The sequence below is a fragment of the Pan troglodytes genome, chromosome 20 (genome assembly GCF_028858775.2).
Source record: "Pan troglodytes isolate AG18354 chromosome 20, NHGRI_mPanTro3-v2.0_pri, whole genome shotgun sequence".
NCBI classification, from domain to species: domain Eukaryota; kingdom Metazoa; phylum Chordata; class Mammalia; order Primates; family Hominidae; genus Pan; species Pan troglodytes.
Genome location: NC_072418.2, coordinates 4,150,327 through 4,170,935, shown reverse-complemented (window position 1 = coordinate 4,170,935; position 20,609 = coordinate 4,150,327). Strand labels below are relative to the sequence as shown.

The window sequence follows — 20,609 nt, the reverse complement described above, 5'->3', positions numbered from 1 at the left end:
GGTGTCAGGATCAAGGTGGGAGTGCAGGGCCGCCTTGTTAACTGGGAGTCCATCCAGCGGGCGCCCAACTGGTATCAGAGCGGCCCAGGGGCCAGCACAAGCCCCTGGTCCCACTTCCCTCCTGGTTCCGGGCTCCGGCCATGGGCCACGTCGATCTTCACAACGACTCTGGGCTGCTGGGGTGACTGTCCCTGCTTCCCCACCGAGAGAAGTAGCCGAGACCCCGGCCAGGCCCGCGCTCCCTCGGCACTCGGCGTCTCCCAGCCACGACAGCACAGGTGGCTCAGAAATAAGGTCCCGGGACACACATCTGCCTGGCCAGACAGCGAGCACCTCCCGCCAGACCAGAGCCTATTCTCTCCCCAGCACCCAGCCGGAAGCGGAGCTCAGAACAGGCAGTGTGTGTGTCCGTGGAGGATAAGAGCGCGACTCTGGGACCCACCCTCCCCAATAGCCTCACGGAGGGAACAGGCCCAGGCGGGGTGCTTTATGTGAAGCCTGTGGCTGTTAGCAGAGCGCCCTGAAACCCTACCACTAGGCCGGGCGCGGTGGCTCACGCCTGTAATCCCAGCACTCTGGGAGGCCGAGGCGGTGGATGACCTGAGGTCAGGAGGTCGAGACCAGCCTGACCAACATGGTGAAACCCTGTCTCTACTAAAAAAGTACAAAAATTAGCTGGCATGGTGGCGTGCGCCTGTAGTCCCAGCTACTCGGGAGGCTGAGGCAGGAGAATCGCTTGAACCCAGGGGGCAGAGGTTGCAGTGAGCCAAGATTGCGCCACTGCACTCCAGCCTGGGCAACAGAGCAAGACTCCATCTTAAAAAAACAACGAAAAACCACCACCACCTGTCCGACCCTGTTCAAGGAGGAAAGCTCTTACGGAAGCTTTTCATCATCTTTGGGAGGCCAAGGAAGCGGGGTGCCTGGGGGTCCTGGTCCCCTCCCGGCTCCGAGCAGATAAAATCCCCGGCCCTGGCCCTGCAGTCCTGCTGAGGAGAGGCTGGGGGTGCAGGGGGCGGGGGATTCGCACGGGAAAGGAAATGCCAGCCGGATCCTGCCCCTGCTGCCCACCCTGTGCAGGATGGAGGAGGCCTTGGTGTCCCTGCAGCAGCTCCTAGCATGGAGGCCGTGGACCCCAGAGATGCTCCCTGCAGGACCCCACGCAGGGGCTTCCTTGCAGTCGGCCAGCAGGGTGACCTCGCTGTGTCCTCCGGTTGGAGGGTGGCAGCTGCTGCCCCACCTTCCCACCTGGCTGGTGGAACCTTGTCTTCTGTCCCCCAGGAGCTTGCAGCTGCCCCCCCACCCCCCACCGTGCGTGGCGGCCCCCCTGGACTGGACCATGGTAAGTGATTTAACGCCTTAACACAGAAATACACCGAGTGGCTTTGGGGGTCGGCGTTTTGGTCACATAATGCAACACACGCAGTAATGTAAATAAAGGCTTTATTGCCAGACCACAGTGTCCTGCAGGAGCGCCAGCCCCGGGGGGGTGGGGACTTGAGGATTTTGTCGACAATCAGGATCACCGGGAGAGGTCAGGGTCACACCGTCAGATACTCAAATGGGTGGCACAGACCGCTGAGTGCGTCCTCAGCAGGCCTCATGGCCACCTCCGCAGCCCGTCCGGTCCCTCCTGCTACGGCCCCGGGTCCCTGCAGGCCTGTCGGGAGGTGGCTTCCACAGGTTGGCAAAGGTCATCCGTGAATAAACAGCCTGTGGGTACAGGTGACAACACACGGAGAATTGAGGCCATGTCTGGGGCACAGGCTTTACTGTGAAGCTTGCTTTTGCCACCCCATCCGTGAGGCTCTGCAGCAGGACTGACGGTTCTGCCTGATTCTCCAGCAGCCTCAGGGTCTCTGTGACCCCGCTGCTGACACTGGGGTCCATTCCCTGTTTTTTCTGTTACTAGCAGTACAGTGCACAGCCCTATGCACTCTTCCTTACGGATCTTTCTTTTTTCTTTTTTTTGAGACAGAGTCTCACTCTGTGGCCCAGGCTGGAGTGCAGTGGTGCAATCTTGGCTTACAGCAATCTCCGCCTCCTGGGTTCAAGTGATTCTCCTGCCTCAGCCTCCCGAGTAGCTGGGATTACGGGCGCGTGCCACCACGCCTGGTTAATTTTTGTATTTTTAGTAGAGACGGGGTTTCACCATGTTGGCCAAGCTGGTCTGAAACTCCTGACCTCAGGTGACCTGCCCGCCTCTGCCTCCCAAAGTGCTGGGATTACAGGCGTGAGCCACCACGCCAGGCCAGGAATCAGGAATCTTTCTTTTTTTCTTTCTTTTTTTTGGGTCAGACTGTCACCCTGTTACCTGGGCTGGAGTGTAGTGGTGTGATCATGGCTCCCTGCAGCCCCAACCTCCCAGTCCTAGGCTCGAGTGATCCTCCCACCTCAGCCTCCCAATTACCTGGGACCACAGGCACACGTCACCACACTTGGCTAATTGTATTTTGTGTAGAAATGCAGTCTTGCTTTGTTGCCCAGGCTGGTCTCGAACTCCTGGCCTTAAGCGATTCTCCCACCTTGGCCTTCCAAAGTGCTGGGATTACAGTCATGAGCCACCATCCCTGGCCCTTAGGAGTATTTCCTGGGTGCCTTTCTAAGAGTGGACTTTAAAGCAACTCCAAGCAGTGCTGCAAATGTGAGCTGCTGCCGTGCTGCCATTGTCATTATTATTATTCAATCCAGTCACCCCCACATCCACTTTTCATATTTGTTTAAAAAGTAAGTTTCGGCTGGGTGTGGTGGCTCACGCCTGTAATCCCAGCACTTTGGGAGGCCGAGGCGGGCAGATCATGAGGTCAGCAGTTCGAGACCAGCCTGGCCAACGTGGAGAAACCCCGTCTCTACTAAAAATACAAAATTAGCCGGGTGTGGTGGCACGTGCCTGTTATCCCAGCTACTCAGGAGGCTGAGGCAGGAGAATCACTTGAACCAGAGAGTCAGAGGTTGCAGTGAGCCGAGATTGCACCACTGTACTCCAGCCTGGCGACAGAGGGAGACTCCGTCTCAAAAAAAAAAAAAAAAGAAAAAGTATTTATCTTGGGTTGGGTGTGGTGGCTCACGCCTGTAGTCCTAGCACTTTGGGAGGCCAAAGCAGGAGGATTGTTTGAGCCCAGAAGTTGGAGATCAGCCTGGGCAGCAAAAGTAAGACCCTATCTCTAGAAAATGAAATTTAAAAAATTTAGTCGGGCATGGCGGTGTGCACCTGTGGTCCCAGTTACTTGGGAAGCTGAGGTGTGAGGATCACTGGAACCCAGGAGGTAGAGGCTGCAGTAAGCTATGATTGCTCCACTGCACTCCAGCCTGGGCAACAGTGAAATCTCATCTTAAAGACAACAATAAAACATTTTTTATTTTGGAATAGTTTGAGGTCTACAGAAGAGCTGCATGGGTGGTGCAGAGAATCCCATCAACCCTTCACTGGCTTCCCTTGTGGTAACACCCCGTCAAAACCAGAACATTTTCTTTTTTTATTGAGCTGGAGTTTCACTCTTTCACACAGGCTGGAGTGCAGTGGTGTGATCTTGGTTCACTGCAACCTCTGCCTCCTGGGATCAAGTGATTTTCCTGCCTCAGCCTCCTGAGTAGCTGGGATTACAGGCGCCCACCACCACACCTGGCTAATTTTTTTTGTATTTTTAGTAGAGATGGGGTTTCACCATGTTGGCCAGGCTGGTTTCGAACTCCTGACCTCAAGTGATCCACCTGTCTCGGCCTCTCTAAGTGCTGGGATTACGGGTGTGAGTCATCACCCCTGGCTAAAGCCAGGAAATTAACATGGGTACAGCTCTGACAGTGAAACCCCGGGCTCTCTGTTCCAGCTTCCTGTTTTCCCCCAAAGTCTTTTCCTTTCCTGGCCCGGCCCCCATCCAGGGTCCCACATGGCATTTCATCCTTACGTCTCTTGAGTCTCTTAAAAGTCTATCTTGGTTCTTCAGGCTTTCCTTGTCTTTAATGACTTTGACAGTCTTGAGGAGGCCTGCTCAAGTGTTCTGTAAAACGTCCCCTCATCGGCCGGGTGCGGTGGCTCACGCCTATAATCCTAGCACTTTCGGAGGCTGAGGTGGGTGGATCACCTGAGGTCAGGGGTTCAAGACCAGCCCGGTCAACATGATGAAACCCTGTTTCTAGTAAAAGTACAAAAATTATCTGGGCATGGTGGTATATGCCTGTAATCGCAGCTACTCGGGAAGCCAAGGCTGGAGAATTGCTTGAACCCAGGAGGGAGTTTGCAATGAGCCGAGATTGTGCCATTGCAGTGCAGCCTGGACAACAAGAGCGAAACTCTATCTCCAAAAAAAAAAAAAAAAAAAAGCCCGGTGTGGTGGTGGGCACCTGTAATCCCCAGCTACCTAGGAGGCTGAGGCAGGAGAATCGCTGAAACCTGGGAGGCAGAGGCTGCAGTGAGCCGAGATCGTGTCACTGCACTCCAGCCTGGGTAACAGTGAGACTCTGTCTCAAAAAAAAAAAAAAAAAAAAAAAAAAAAAAATCAACAAAAATAATGCCCTAATCTGGGTTTGCCTGTCTTCCTGAGGTCACACTGAGGTGACAGGGTTTGGGGCAGGACACCCCCCTGGAGGCCCCTTTCTCCTCACATCCTAGCAGGGGTCGCCGAGACCCCGACGACTTCACCCCTGATGTTGACCTTGGCCCCCTGGTGCAGGTGGGGTCACTGGATGTCCCCGGGCCCATCGCCATCGTCTCCTGTCCCTGCCCTGTTCTGCGGCAGCAAGTCCCTCAGTCCAGCCCACACTGGGCAGGGGGTGGGGGGAGGTTTTATTTAGAAGATGAATTTTCACACAGAAAAGCCTAAAAATGAAAGGACAAATGGCCCATCATTGCATTGCTTAGATGCCTGTTGACATTCAGAGGCATGTAGTAAATACACATGGTAAAAAAAAATGTTTGAGTACTACAGAAAAGTATATTAAAACTATCACAAAGCAAAGACCCGACTGTCTTAAGAAGATATGGCAGTTCCAGTGCATGCGCGCGCGCGCGCGCACACACACACACACACACACACGTCCTTACCCATTACCCCCTCTTCTGCTGCACCTTTGTTATTTATTATTGTTTTTATTTATTTGAGAGGGAGTCTCGCTGTCACTCAGGCTGGAGTGCAGTAGTACAATCTTGGCTCACTGTAACCTCCACCTCTCCAGTTCAAGCAATTCTCTTGCCTCAGCCTCCCGAGTAGCTGGGATTACAGGCGGCCCCCCACCACGCCTGGCTAATTTTTGTACTGTTAGTAGAGACAGGGTTTCATCATGTCGACCAGGCTGTTCTTGAACTCCTGACCTGAGGTGATACATCCGCCTTGGCCTCCCAAAGTGCTGAGATTACAGGCATGAGCCACCACACCCAGACAATCTATCACTATTTTTAAGACAGGATCTTGCTCTGTTGCCCAGGCTGGGGTGTATCACAGCTCACTGCAGCCTGGACCTCGGGGCCGCAAGCAATCCTCCCGCCTCGGCCTCCCGAAGAGCTGGGACCACAGGTGTGCACTACCATGCCTGGGTAAGTTTTGAATTTTTTTTTGTGCAGACAGGGGTCTCACTATATTGCCCAGGCTGGTCTTGAACTCCTGGGCTCAAGCAGTCCTCCCATCTCAGCCCCCTAAAGTGTTGGGGTTACAGGCGTGAGTCACTGCACCCGGCCCTGCATCCTTGTTTTTGTCCCTCACCTACCTTGGGGTATCCATGTTGTGGGTGCACCCCCGGTTATGTAACCTCTGTCCTCTGGGAGACTGTGTTCTTTGCCCTCTGAGGCAGGGCCCCAGTTCCTGGCTCCGTGGCCCCTCTGAGAGTCCCGTTGTGTTCTTCCTGCCCTGCTAGAGACCCACTCCCAGCAACACCTGGGTGCTGTCTGTCCCCTGCTGAGCTTTGCTCCATAGCCCTCAGGCTTGGGAGCTCCATCTTTGGGGCTGGGAGGAGCTGTCCCCCCCGATCCTCTTGGGTGCTGTCAGGGAAGGGTAGACATGAGCCCCCATTTACAGGTGAGGAACAGGTTTGAAGAAAGAAGGGGCTGAGTTATGGATGCCCCAAAGTGTCTGCTGCCTCTTAGCTGTGAGCAGGGGCCGGCTGTTCTCGGTCCTCTCCCAGTCTTGATTTTTTCATCTGTAGAACGGGAATGACAACTCCATTTTTTTTTTTTTTTTTTTTTTTGAGACAGGGTCCCACTCTGTCACCCAGGCTGGAGTCCAGTGGTGCAATCACAGCTCACTGCAGCCTTGACCTCCTGGGCTCAAGCGACCCTTCCACCTTAGCCTCCTGAGTAGCTGGGACTACAGGTGTGAGGCCACTGCGCCCAGCTAATTTTTTTTTTTTTTTTTTTGAGACAGTTTCTCTTTTGTCACCCAGGCTGGAGTGCAGAGGCACGATCTCGGCTCACTGCAACCTCCGCCTCCTGGGTTCAAGCGATTCTCCTACCCCAGCCTCCTGAGTAGCTGGGATTACAGGCATGCGCCACCAGGCCCGGCTAATTTTTTTTGTATTTTTAGTAGAGATGGGGTTTCTTCATGTTGGTCAGGCTGGTCTCGAACTCTCGACCTCAGGTCATCCGCCTGCCTCGGCCTCCCAAAGTGCTGGGATTACAGGCGTGAGCCACCATGACTGGCCTCCAGCTAATTTTTTTTTTTGAGATGGAGTTTTTCTCTTGTCGCCCAGGTTGAAGTACAATGCTCGATCTCAACTCACTGCAACCTCCACCTCCCAGATTCAAGCGATTCTCCTGCCTCAGCCTTCTGAGTAGCTGGGATTACAGGTACCCACCACCTGGCCCGGCTAATTTTTTCTTGTATTTTTAGTAGAGACGGGATTTCACCACATTGGCCAGGCTAGTCTCGAACTCCTGACCTCAGGTGATCTGCCAGCCTTGGCCTCCCAAAGTGCTGGGATTACAGGCGTGAGCCACTGCACCCGGCCTGCAGCTCATTTTTTAATGTGGAGAGTTGGGGGTTTCATTACGTTGCCCCGGCTGGTCTTGAACTCATAGCTTCAAGTGATCCTCCTACCCTGGCCTCTCAAAGTGCTGGCATTCCAGGCGTGAGCCACCGCACCCGGTGGAGAATTTACAGGGTCATAGAGAGTAAGGAAGAGAGGACAGAGCCCTGTGCCGGGCACTGCTGGAGGTCTGTCCATGTTCACCGCAGGGGTCATGGGTTGCCTGAGTGTTCCTGGGGCTTAGGGGCGTGAATAGAAGCCTCATGGGTGGGGTGTGGGCTGTGTGCCCCCACCTGGGGGCTCCTGCCTGTGGAGTGGCTGGCATGACCCGCAGATGAGGCCACTCACTTGAAACCCTGATAATGCCTGGAGTGGGCAGACAGTGGAGTCTCACAGTGAAGGTCCTGCCTGGGGCCATGTGGCCCACCCCTGGAGGCTGCTCACCCCTGCCCATCCCATCGTTAGCCTCCCAGTTACAACTGTAAGCCCCTTGAGGGCAGGGCTGGTTGGTTCTGCTCTAAGCCCAGAAAACATCAGTGGAAGACGCATGGTTGGGTGTGGACCCTGAGGCCTCAAGACACACCCGTCCACAAGCCAATGCGGGATTCCAGGACCCTGGGGGCTGCTGGGATGGTGGGGACCTGGGGGACCTGCCCAAGTGGCCCACCGTCCTAGAAGTTCAAAGACAACAGAGGCCCAGCAGGAGCAGGAACGCCGACCCCCAGCGCCCACCGAATGGTAGGGGTGCAGAGAGGGCTCTGGAGCCCAGGCCTAGGAGAGGGGCAAGTGTGTGCAGGGCACCCTGTGCCCTCCCACACTTCGCTGAACCTTCTCTCTCTCGGCTCCGCTCTGTCCAGCCACGTGGAGTGGGCTTACTGGGGCCCAGGGAGGGCTCAGCTGGCGTAACCAAGCATGGTTGAGCCCAGGCGCAGTGCGGGCGACCCAGGGAACAGTGGTCAGCCTCAGGGCATCAGCTGGGGTTGCAGGTGGGCGGGGGATGGGGCTAGAGAAGCCCCGAATCGGGTCAGGGCCTCTGTCCATGCCCAACCCAGAGCAGGAGGTCGCCGCAGGCCAAAGCAGCTCCGCCCCCTGGAGGCAGCTCCGGCCACTGCGCAGTCCCCGCCGCCCCGCCGGAGCTGGGAAGGGGCGGGAGCGCGGTCGCGACCGAGGGGGGCCGCCCAGTTTCTGTGCCCCCGCCGCCTTGGGCCTGCGAACTGGGCCATCCGCGTCCCTGGTGTCCCCCCCAATATTTAACAACTTGGCCTGGACGTCCTCGCGGCCGGGAGGCCCCAATACCTGGCCTCAGTTTTCCCGTCCGAACCCCAAGAATCGATGCCTGGGAATGGAAAGAGAAGCCCCGGACCCCGGTGTCCCAGCAGGGCGGGGAACCTCTGACCCGCTCAGGCGCCCCCAGCCCAGCCCAGCCCTTTGCGTTCGGCCCCCTCTTCCCGTCCCCCTATCCCGGACCCTCTGGGACCCAACAGGCCCTCCCCACCCCCAGTGGGGCGCGCTCTAGTAGCTCCGGAACTGGGGGCAAAAAGAGGAACGAAGGCAGGCTTGCTCCACCCTCCCAGGCCCCGCCGCGGGCGCGGGATACCGGGTGTCTCGGCCGGGAGGCTCCGAGGGGCTCTGTGAGCGGCGAGGGGGAACCCCAGAGAAGAGGACGAGCAGATGCCTGAGTGCGGGGTCAAAGCAGGGCCCCAGGCCGGGAGAAGAGGGGGGAAGGGTCGCGCACGTGGCCTGGGGGCGGGGCCGGCCGCTTCCGCACCCCTCCAACCCCGGCCACGTGGGGATCGGAGCCCTCCTCCATGGCGAACGGGGGCGCGCCCGCGGCCAGGGGGGAAGCATCCGGGGAGGGGGCGGGCTCCCGCCGGCCGCGCGCCCCGCCGTGGGGTGGGCGCGCCAGCGAGGAGGCGGGGCGCGCTCTGGGAGGGAGGGGCGTGCCGGGATGGGGCGGGGCGCGCTCTCGGAAGGAGGGGCGTGCCGGAGAGGGGGCGGGGTCCTTGGCCTCCCGCCCCGGCTTGAGGGGGTGGTGCTCCGGGAAAGGGTACGGGGGCGCGCGCTGGAGTGGGGCGCGCCGGGAGGGGGCGGGGCTCCCCGGCCTTGCACCATAGCGCGGGGAGGGCGCGCTCCGGGCCTAAGACGCTGGGCGCTGGCGGAGGCCGGAGTGGGCGCGCCGGGGGGGCGGGTTCCTCCGGCCCGAGCCCCGCCCCCGGCGGCCGCGCGCGGCTTGGAGAGTGGTGGAGGGCGCGCCGGGCGGGGGGCGTGGCTGCGGCGCCCCGAGGGGGCGTCCTCCGGGCGGGGCGGGCTGTGGCCGCCCCCGCGGGCTCCGGTGCGTCAGGGCGCGTCAGGCGGGGCGGGGCAGGCCGAGCGCGGGCGGCGGCGGCGGCGCGCGCCGGGCCTCCTCCTCCTCCTCCGCCTCCCGCACTCGAGCAGCCGCCGCCGGCCGGACGGACGCCGCTCCTGCCGCCTCCGCTCCGCCCGCCGCGCCGCGCGCCCTTGCCCGGCATGTCGGCGGCCGTGGCGTGCGTGGATTACTTTGCCGCCGACGTGCTCATGGCCATCTCTTCGGGCGCCGTGGTGCACCGCGGGCGGCCCGGCCCCGAGGGCGCGGGCCCCGCCGCCGGCCTGGATGTGCGCGCGGCGCGCCGCGAGGCCGCCTCGCCCGGGACCCCGGGGCCACCCCCGCCGCCCCCCGCGGCTTCTGGCCCGGGCCCCGGCGCCGCCGCGGCGCCCCACCTGCTGGCCGCCAGCATCCTGGCCGACCTGCGCGGCGGGCCCGGAGCCGCCCCGGGGGGCGCCTCGCCCGCCTCCTCCTCCTCAGCCGCCTCGTCCCCGTCCTCGGGCCGCGCCCCCGGCGCCGCGCCCTCCGCCGCCGCCAAGAGCCACCGCTGTCCCTTCCCGGACTGCGCCAAAGCCTACTACAAGTCCTCGCACCTAAAGTCGCACCTGCGGACGCACACAGGTGAGTGCAGCCGCGATCCCGGCCCGCGCGGGGGCGGCCGCCTGAGACCCCTCCCCCGCCAGGACCCCGAAACTGCGTGGCGCGTGGGGGGCGGGGAGGGGGGCGCGCCCGGGCCGCCGCCGCGCCGGCCGGCAGGGCGGGGCCTCGGTGGGTGGGGCGCGCGCGGGGGGCGTGGCGGCCACGCGGTCGGGCGGCGAGCGGATGGCCGCCCCGGCGGCAGTGGCTGCGGCTCCGGGGGCCCAGCGAGGTCTGCGGGCGGGATTGAGACTCCTGGGCAGACCACCTCTCTCCCTCTCTGGGCCTTGTTCCGTTTTTTTTTTTTTTTCTTTTGCGTTCTGGTCTGGGCGGTGGGCACCGTGGTTGGAGCATCCGGCTCTGGGGTTCTGGGTCCTCCCCCTCCCCCAGCCTCAGTTTCCTTATCTGTGAAAATGGAGGAGGAACCGCGTCGCCGCCGCCGGGGTGGCCGCGCGGATTCTCCCCAGAGGTCGGCAGAGCACCTGGCGTGGGGCCAGGATGGGGGGAGCCCGGCACGTTTTCTCTGCGTTCTCTGTATTTTAACGAGGGGGAGGGCGAGGCTAGGAGCGTGGGTTGGGGCCTGAGTCTGGGCGGGGGAACTTTATAGTATGGAGGACCCTCGAGGGGCTCGGGTCCACACTGCTGTATTTCCCCGGCGTGTTTGTTCACCCCTACCTGGCGGGCGATTCGGGAAGGTGCGCGTAGTTGGAGCGCTTCGGCTACACCAACGCCCCTCCTAGCGCAGTCCCCGGGGCGGCGAGGGGAACCGGGAGCCTGGTGGGCCTGGCTGTATTTTTTCACTCCGTCCCCTCCTAGGGTTCCACTTTCTGGACTGGGAGTTTGGACTGGGCAACAGGGGACGGTGGGCCTTGATGGCCGGCCCTGGTTTGGGCATTAGAGGTGCTTGTCCCTTCCGGGGAGGGTGCGGGGCTGGGGGAAAGCTGTGCGGCTGCCCTTGGGCTTGGCATTCTGGCCTCGCCACCAAACAAGACCTCTACCCGATCTGGGTCTCAATTTTCTCATTTCTATCAAGAGTGCGATGCTGTCTCTATTTCATAGCCGTAGCGGTGGCCGCTTTGGGCAGCTGGACACTCCAAGGAGGCTTGGTCCGTGGGCTCGGATTGTAGGGACACGTGGAGCAGCCGAAGGGAAGTGGGCCGTCCAGAGTGGTGGGGCTGAGATGAGCAGGGGCCGCGAATGCCTTGCGGAAGAATTGAGGGTCCATCTTTGGGGTATGGGGAGCCGCGCTGGGACGCCTGAGGGTGGAGAGCAGGAGGGCGGGTGGGGGTGGTGGTGTGTAGCCTGCAGGCCGCCCCCTCTCTGTTCTGCACTCTTTTCACCCCTCGCTCAGTCCCTGTCCTGGTCCCAGGGGCCTGGAGGCTCTGCCCACCTTGAGACACAGACGGGAACCGAGGGCGTCAAGACAGGACTTGGGTGGGGTCTGCGTTTTCTGCGAGGAGCCGCACATCCTCGGGGGAGGGGTCCCAGGGTGTTACCTCTTTTTGAGGGCAATGGGGTCCGTGTATCTCCGCGGGGAGGGACATTGGGGATCTGTGAAGATGGCGAGGCTGCGTTGGGAACAGAAAGGGAGGTGCCTCTCCGGGCGGTGGGCAGGGGTCCAGGAGTGCCCTGGCTTTTTGGGGGTAAGTTGGCCGATCTGAACAGACAGGGGGTTGAAGTGGGCTCCTGTTGGGAAAGCGACTCCCACCTGTCTACCCAGGTCATTCTTTGCTTGCCAGATGACGTGGCCTGAGAGCTCCATTTGGGTTTTCTGAGTTTCTGGGTTAAGTGGACGGGATGGCCACCTCCCTGAGTAGCACCCAAGAGGCGCTTCCATAGGCCCCCGGGTATTGGGGCAGCGGTCCCTAAGCCAGCAGGGAGGGGAGGGATGGGTTTGGAGTCCTGGGAAGGCAGTATTGTTATCCCGGGATTGCAGTAAGAAACAGGCCTGGGGGTGCCCAGTCGGACATCCCCAGGGGTGGATGCAGTTGTGCTGATGACGCGCCACCGTCTACCCTGTGTGGTGGGGGAGGGCAGGGTGGATCTCCTGGCACCCTCCCCCACCCCTTGAGCCTGCTGACGTCCCATTCCAAAGCCCCCTTTACAGTAACGATTTGGGGACTGGGAGGGCAGTCCCAGGCCCAGGCACCTTGGATTCGGTTTCCAAAGGGTTTTGGATACTTGTGGCTTTCCAGGCTCCTCTTCCGGGCCTCCCCAGCCCCCAGGACCACCAAGGGGTCTGTGTAAACGGCCTCTTCTAGTGGAAAGTGGTCTGGTTTTTTCAGCCCCCGGAGGAGGGAGGGAATGGCTGCTGTTAAGCTGGTTTTGGGGGACAGGAAGGCCATGCGTTTTTTGGGAGGGAGCCCCATTGCAGGGCTGTCCCTGAATGGAGTGGAGGCCGGGAAAGATCTGCAGACGAACCCGAGTCACCGGTGGCTGCAGGGCTGTCCCGGGGGCCATTGAGAACGAGTTCCACCCCCACCCACCCCTGCCTGGAGTGCTTCTCCTCTGTAAAGGGAACACCAGTCGTGGCCTGGCCCCATTTTTACAGATAAACCAACTGAGGCACACTGGAGGAGCCCCACCTGTGATTTCGGCCACATTTGGCCCTGGGAGCCAGGAGGCCAGGGGAGCAGTGGGATGTTCTTCATGGGGGCAGCAGGCGGCAGGACTGCACCTCCCGTCCCCTGGGTCTGGCCCACAGCCCCTATCCTAGCCCGGCCGGCTCTCGGCTCTCTCTCTCCCCTGCGTGGGGCGGGGAAGGACTTTGGAAGCTGTGGGTGATGTTGACGCCGTTGCTATGGTTACGGAGAGTGAGCGAGCCAGCGAGTTGGGGCGGGGGCGGGAGGAGAGGCTGGCTGTCGGCTCCCTGCTCTCCAAACCCCCTGCATCCCCGGAGGGGCCCCCCCCCCGCCCCCGGCATGCCAGTGCCCGACACACCGTCAGCCTGCACCTCCAGAGGGTTTGCCGACACCCTCCCCAGGAGAGGGGCTCAGACCTGGAAGGGTTCTTCTCACCCAGGGCTTCTCTCCTCCGCACTTACCGAGACATTTGGGGCCTGATCGTTTTCTGGGGAGGGGCTGTCCTGGGCACTGCAGGGGGCTATGCAGTGTCCCCAGCCTCTACGCACTCCATGGCAGGAGCACCCCCTCCCCAGTCGTGACAATCACAAATGTCCCCAGACCTTGTCAGGTGCCCCCCAGGGGGCTGCAGGGTCACCCCCAGTTGTATCCCACTCTGAAGTCCCGTTTATTTGCATCTGAGAGGTCTTGGTGAGCCCCTGCCACAGGCCAGCACCCAGCATCCCAGTCCCCGCGCCCCAGGACTTAGGGAACTGTGTCCGTGGTGGCGGGGGGCGGGGTGGGGGGTGGCAACAGGGATGCTAGTGATGACGGAAAGCGCTTCCTGGAGGAGGCAGCCTGAGGCCCACTGGGCTGGGTGGGGCAGGGAATGGGAGAGGAAGGGCGTGCTGGCTCTGGGGTCTGCTGTGGAGGTAGGGACTTGAGGTGGGGAGGGGGCACCTCGGCAAGGTGAATCCCTGCACTTAATCCCGAGGGTGGGGATGCCGGGGGTGGCAGTGAGGCAGGCTGGGCTTTGCAGAGGCAAATCCATTTATGGAGAAGGGATTAGGATCAGAGAGGGGTTGAGGAGGGCAGGACGAGATGTGGGAGGGAGCGAGGCGTGCTGGTCTACGCACTGGGTTGGAGGGAGACTCCTCAGGACGAGGTGTGCAGAGGAGTGTCTGAGTGCCTGCCAGGTTTCTGATCCCTTGCTGAAGAGGGCCCCAGGAGGACAGGTGGGTGGGGAAACTGAGGCCCAGAGGGGGAAGCAGCCATGCCCCACCTCATTCTCTTCTCCACCCCCAGGCAGAACTATGCGCTCCTGTAGGGTTGGGATGGCAGTGCTGGTGGGCAGAGCTTGGGAGAACTGGCAGCTTATCTGGGGAGGGTCGGAGTGGGGCAGTGCCAGGCCATAGGGGGTGGGGGGTAGGGGGCCAGGGACTGCCCTCCCCCACCCACTGCCTCTCCAGCCTGCAGAGTGCAGAGAGCAGCTGGAACTGCCTGCAGGTGCCCCAGCTAGTGGGATGGGGAGGGCTCCCCCAGGGTTGTGGGGGGCGATAACCACCCCCACCCAGGCTCTCTGATAAAAGCAGCCCAGATCGGTGGGGAGGAGGCACATGATACCAGCGGGGTGAGCTGTGGGGGCGGGGGGCACCACCCTGGCTTAGACCATTTCTGGAACAGAGGTTACACAGGCGCCAGGGTCCTTGAGGGGGTTGTCCCCTGCCGACCCCCAGGTACCCAGAGTCTGGTGCAGAAGGTCCTGGCCTGGGTTGGGCCTCAGGTGGGCCTCCTTTTATGTAGAAGGGAGTAGTGATAGTTTGGCGGTGGGGTGGGGAGGACGGGAGTATTCAAGATGCTGAGCAAACATTATCTGCCCTTGCTCTTGTTGGAGCCAGAACTTGACCCCCTAGGCCTGCATTCTCCTTTTCCACAGATATGCATTAAGCACCTGCTGTATGCCAGGCCTGTGCTGGGCATTGCTGGGGACCCAGCTGTCAATGAAGTGCCTGCCTTCAGCTCCCATTGGAGTGCAGGGGTGCAGATATTACACCCACAAGATACATGCGTTTTTGGAAGCCTGGTACAAAGACAGAGAAGCTGACCAAGGGTGCTTGGGGGGCACCAGGCCACTGTGAGGGGCACTGCTGCTCAGAGAAGCTCCGGGCAGGATCAGCCATCAGTTTTGACCCTAGGCCAGGGCGGAACTCAGGAAAGCCAAGCGCAGTCTGGGTGGCCCAGGCGGGAGCTGCTGGACTACTGCACTAGTCCAGGCGTGAGCTGGGAGGGGCAGGGTGGGGCCTGGACGGATCCCGAAGGCGATGGGATTTGGCTGGCAGGTGGCACGTGGGGAGGTACGGGATTGACACAAGGGCGGGTATGCCTGCCTGCGTGTTTGGCGGGAACAGCAGGGGGTTTGGAAAGGGGAAGTCTACTGGAGGAGTGGGGATGGGGGAGGAAGGAAGCTTTGGCTTTGGGAAGTCAGGGGAGCTGGGGGCAGAGTGGGTGTGGGGGTTGCTATGGCGCAGATAGTATTCGAGACCCCACCCCCAGGCTGGCAGGGCCTGACCACCAGTGTCCCCCTTTTCTGCAGCGGCTCCCAGAAGCAGCTGCCTTTCGGTTCTATAGAACCTGCTCAAAGATCACCTTCAGGAACTCCTCCCCTCCCTGGGTGGGTAAGAGGCCTCCCCAGCCCCAGCCTTTCCTGGCTCTCCTGGGATGCTTGCTTTGCGGCTGGGGCTGGTCTTCCCCGCCTGTGCCCTCCCCTACAGACCCGACCCCACCTGTTAGATGGACGTGAGTGCCCCGGCAGGCGGCCGGCCACAGCCCCCCTCCCCACCCCAAGGCCCCCCAGACAAGCTCAGGAGGTGAGGCTTCCCTGTCGGAACCAGGGCCCTTGGCACAGTCCCGCAGTCCCGTCTCCAGGCCCCTCCTGTGCCGGCTCAGACGGGGCCGGGCCAGGTTTCCAGGACTTCCTGGACTCCATTTTTCTGAGCCTGCCTGTTTCCGAGGCTGTCCTGAGTTCACCCGGGCCCAGCCTGAGTCAGAGGGTCAAGTCCACCGCGGCCCCGCCCACACTGCCCTCCCGCGTTGTTCCCACCCACCGCATCCTCCGGGTGCTGCGTCTAGGCCAGGTAGCGCGGAGCAGCTGGGTGGCTGTGCACCTGGGGGCCCGGCCGGCTAGGAGCCAGCGCGCTCTGGGCCCCCACAAGTTCACCCCACCCTCCTCCCTGCGAGTGGATTGTGTGCGAGGCAGGGCCTGGCATTTCGCAGAGGCGCTTCGCCCAGCGCAGCGGGGGTGGGTAGCCCGTGCACCCCCTGCCCCGCCACCCACGTGCGCATGTGCGCGCCTCAGTCTCCAAGCGCGGGGCGGGGCTGGCAGGCACCCAAGCCGGAGAGGCGACCCTGGCCCGGGCCCCCTGGCCCCGGCGGGAGTGGGACCACGTGAGCGGGGCCGGCTGGGGCTGCGGATGTCCCCGCCGCCGCCGCCGAGCTACGTGCGGCAGCTGTGTTCCCAGCGGCTGCGCGCCCCTGCCCCGGTCGCCCCCCCCCGGCAACCTGCTCCTCCTTGCAAAGTGGAACTGGGGGAGAGGGAGTGGGGACCAGCCCCGCCGCCCTGAAAGGGGAAGTGAACCAACTGACTGCCCGGCACCCAGCCGTGGGATGTTCCCCCTTCCCTCCTGCCGCCTCCCCGCCTGTGCCTTGCAAGATGGCGACACGGCGGCATGTTCCCTGGAGGGGTGCGAGCCCCAATCCCGTGGTCTGCTCCAACCGCGCTCCCACAGCCAGACCCCGTCCCCAGACTGAGGCCCTTGGGAGCTGTCAGGGCCCAGTGGTTGAGATGGGAGTGGGGTCCCTTCCAGGGCTGCTCTGCGCCTCTTGCTTGGGTTGTAGACGGCCCCCAGCTGGGGGGGACCCGCGACCCCAGCTGCATCCTGGGTTGCTTGGGGGAGACTTGGGGTGTGGAGCAGGCAGCCCCAGGGATTTGAGGCTACTGTTGGTCTTGGTGACAGTTGGTCTCTCCCCCTCTCCAGCTGCCTGGATTCACAACCTCTTGGGGAGGGGGGCTGCTGGTCTCTGTCTGCAGTCTTGTTTTGCTGAGGGTGTCGGGGTGTGGCAGGGAGGAAGGATGAGATGAGAAGGGAAGGTTTTTTCTTCCAGCTCTTCTTGGGTCACGGGTGATCGCTGGTGCCCCTCAGTGGGCAGACCCCTCCACCCTCCCGTGCCCCTCCTCAGCTGGGCTCCCCAGGGCAGCCCCTGATCTTAGAGCAGAGATGTCACTGGGTCACCCTGAGCATGGCCGTGCCCCTCCCGCTGTCTCTGTACCCCTCACCATGGTCCCTGCTGTGGGTCCTTCCAGGCCCCTGGCTGGCTGCAGTTCTTCATGGACCAGTGGGAGTGCTCCCAGGGCCAGAGCAACCTCCAGTGCTGGGCGTGTGCTGCCCAGTTTGTAACCCACCGGGTTACAAACCCTCCTGGCCCTGCTGTGGCTTCCTTGAGAATAGGCTTTGGGGCCACTCAGGGGAGTTGGTTCTGACGTCTCTCTCGCTACTCAGGGCTCCAACCAGTGCCACGAGGGGCATGCACGTCCAGTCTCCATCCACACAACCCACCCTGTAAAACCCTGGGGTGTCACGGGGAATAACGTCCGGGAATGCCAGGGTCCCGGGTACCTGGTGCAGGGCCCGAAAGGGTGGGAGCTTCGGGGATGCAGGGCCCTTTGTCCTGCTCCGGTCCCTGGGTGGAGGTGGACTGACCTGCCCCTCCCCAGTCGTTGGAGACCCCTATCTGCTGGGGAGACGCTGACATCACGATGCCACATGCTGTGGGCGTGAGACCCCGGCTAAAGGAAGGGGGTCGGGTGGCACAGTTCTAGAGCAAAGACCCACACCCGGTGGAGGCGCACAGGCAGGCCCAGATGGCGACGGCTGGTTAGGGGCAGGATGGGCGAGGCCCGGCCTTGGCAGTGGGAGGGGACTGTGGAGGAAGTGGCCGGGTGGTGGCCCGCCCCTGCCCAGCGCCATCTGTCCCGTGGGGGTGGGGCGAGTCCAGCCCGCCGGGCCCCGCCCCTTCCCAGGAGACCCCGCCCCCTCCCCTCCCTGTGAGCTTTCCTGCCTGTCTTCCATCTAACCACACCCCGAGATCGGGGCCCAGACTGACTGTGCCTGCGGGTTCCTCCCATGTCCCCTTGCTCGTGGAGGGGCCAGGAGGGTTAGGGAAGTTGCCATGATTGTACCCCCTTAACCCAGCCTTTGCATCCCAGGTGGTCATTTGGAAAAGGAGGGGATCATGCACAGATGGAGGCCCCTGAATGCCCCTGGGTGGGGGGCAGGGACAGCCTGAAGGCCGAGCATGCCTTCTGAGCGTGCCTGTGCCTGGGACAGACACTGGGAGGCCTTTGCTAATCCCTGCCAGGGTCCCGCCTGGGGCCAGAGGCTGCGAGGGCCTGGGGAGCTTCAGCCTTGGGGGTCTGTGGCGGTTACTTACGGTTAACAGATTCTGGGCTCGCCGGAAGAGTCCTTTCTAAGAGCTGGTAGGAAATAAGAGGATTATTTATTAGGGTCTTGGGTTGGGCCACCGGAGGGTGGGTAAGGGTTGTATTCTTCCTGCTTTTCCATGTTTTAAATTCACACCCAGAGCTCAGTCTCTAAAACGGCACGGGACAAATGCCCGCCACCCTTTGGGATCTGCTGGAATGTGTCTGTCATCTCCCCCCGCCCCCACTGACCCGCTGTCTGTCTCTGTCTCTCTGTCCAGGGGAACGCCCTTTTGCTTGTGACTGGCAGGGCTGCGACAAGAAGTTCGCCCGCTCCGACGAGCTGGCCCGCCACCACCGGACGCACACGGGCGAGAAGCGCTTCTCCTGCCCTCTGTGTTCCAAGCGCTTCACCCGCAGTGACCACCTGGCCAAGCACGCCCGCCGCCACCCCGGCTTCCACCCGGACCTGCTCCGGCGCCCTGGTGCCCGCAGTACCTCCCCCAGCGACTCGCTGCCCTGCAGCCTGGCCGGGAGCCCTGCGCCCAGCCCCGCGCCCAGCCCAGCCCCCGCAGGCCTGTAGGGCCCTCGTGCAGCCCACCCTGACCGCCAGGATGCTTCTGCCATCCAGGGGTGTAGTGAGGACCCACGGGGAGCCTGGGCCCCTTCCAGCCATGGGCAAACCCTGAAGACACCCCTGCCCCCCTCCAGAGAGTGAGGAGGGGGCCTGAGACTGGACCTGGGTCTGCCTGACCTCAGAGGTGGCTCTCAGGATGGGTGACGGGGGCTTGTGTCTGTAAATAGCCATGATACTAACTTTCTTCCCATCTGTGCAACGGGGCCCCCCCAGGGCAGCTAGGAGGTCCTCCCCTCTGCTCTCCACCACCCCCTGCTGCCCCCCTCCCGGGGTGGGGTTTGGGGGGGTGGAGTGGACTTCTGGGAGCCGGCCCGGGGAAAGCACCCCCTGCCCCATCCCTGCAGATTGGGATGAAGTGTGCAGACAGCCATAGAGGAGTCGGGGGTTGACATGGCCCCTGCCTCTCCCCACCCCACCCCACCCCACCGAAAGCCATGGGAGTAGTTCAGGGAAATGGGGGTGCAGCCCAGCCACCCCCCATTCGGGTACTCAATCTCAGGTGTCCACAAGTTCTGCCCACGGTAGGGGCTGCCTGGCCCCCCAGACCTCGGGGGTAGAGCCAGGAGTGGGGCGGCGTTAGGATGCCCGGAGGGGCTCCAGGTGTTGCTTCTGAGACCTGGGATGGGGAGGGAGGGGACCTCTGGGTTCTTCCAAAGAACATTTGACTCAGTGGGGTCGGGAGGGAATGCTGGTTTATTTATTTTCCTCTGTCCTCGGGTGTGGGGGCCCTAGCTCCCCCTCTCTGGGTGGGTGGGTGAGAGAGGCTGCAGGGGAGGCTGGCACCGGGCTTGGCCCTCCAGTCCCTGCCTTGCTGACTTTGGCCTTTGCGGTATCACGTGACAATCAACTCTCCCTTGACGACTGCGGCCGTTGGGCTGCGCTGCCCTCCCTGGCCTGCAGGTGGGGCCGTGGAGCCCATGCCCGCCGGGGTTGCAGGCTCTTCCGGGCCTGGGCTGCAGCCTGGCCCGGCCCTGCTTCCCTGGCCTCCCCTCCTTCTCCTGGGTGCTTGGAAGAGGTGGGCCCTGGCCCGTGGTTGAGGTCTTGCCTCGTGGACTGGAAGCAGAGGGCTGGCTGTGCAGCCTCCTGGGGTAGCTCGTTTTTTTTGCACCGGGTAGAATATTTTTTCAGGCACGGATTCATTTTTTTCTGGGCCCCCATGGGTGGTCCGGCATCCTCAGGGGGTGTGAGTGTGTGGGGGGGGTCTCTGAGCTGAACTTGGGTGGGGTGGGGACTTGTTCCTCGGGGGCCACCTTTGTGTCCTTGCCAGCGGTCGTCCTGCTGTGGCCTGGGTTGCATTTCCTCTTGGGGGGGTATTGAGGACCCCCAGCCTGGAATGAGAAGGGTCCCTGGTTCCATGTCAGACCCAGAAAGGTGGATTCCCCCACTGTTGGCTGCAGGAGGTTTTTGGTACCTCCTTTTGTTCCAGAACCGTCCTGCCTCTCGCTTGGGGACAGGGGGGCTTTGGATGGCACTGGTGTGCACCTGGACCCAGCCCCGGCCTGGCAGGATCCAGGGATGGGTGCCTGGGATCCTGGGGGGAGGGAGGCAGGGGACGCCCTTCTGGAGCTGGGCTCGGAGGGTCCTGCCCCATCCAGCCCTCGGCTCTCTGTGTTCTCTGTCCCTAGCCTCAAACCCTCTTCTGGCAACGCTAGAGAGATGCCTTAGTCTGTGGGGGTGGGTGGGGGACTGGGACCCCGTTTTCCTTTGTGAGTCTTGGTTGGCCCCAGCCCTGGCAGGGGCCTGTCTGGAGCAGGGGTAGGTAGGGCTGTGGGTTCCAGAACTCTGTAACTGGGCCCCTCTCCAGTGTCCAGGGGCTTGGAGAGACCTGCGCCCACCCCTCCACTCTCCCAGGAGTCGCTGATCACTGGGACCTGGTTCCAGCCGTTTGCAGGGGAGGCGGCTCCAAGAGGCGTGTGCTTTCCGTGGGTGGCGCCCCTCCCCCGCACTGCCTGGCCTCATCCTTGTATTTAATTAATTAAACAAGCCCCTTTTTAAACCCTA

The 20,609-nt window shown here is 62.1% G+C and overlaps 1 protein-coding gene across 1 annotated transcript; it reads left to right on the top strand.

Moving 5' to 3' along the window:
• The first annotated feature begins 9,117 nt into the window (after window positions 1-9,117).
• KLF16 (KLF transcription factor 16) lies at window positions 9,118-20,609 on the top strand. The gene is made up of 2 exons (XM_024351807.3): window positions 9,118-9,919; window positions 18,253-20,609. Exons 1-2 carry the CDS (start codon window positions 9,463-9,465, stop codon window positions 18,552-18,554), a joined length of 759 nt encoding a protein of 252 aa, XP_024207575.2. The 5' UTR covers window positions 9,118-9,462; the 3' UTR covers window positions 18,555-20,609.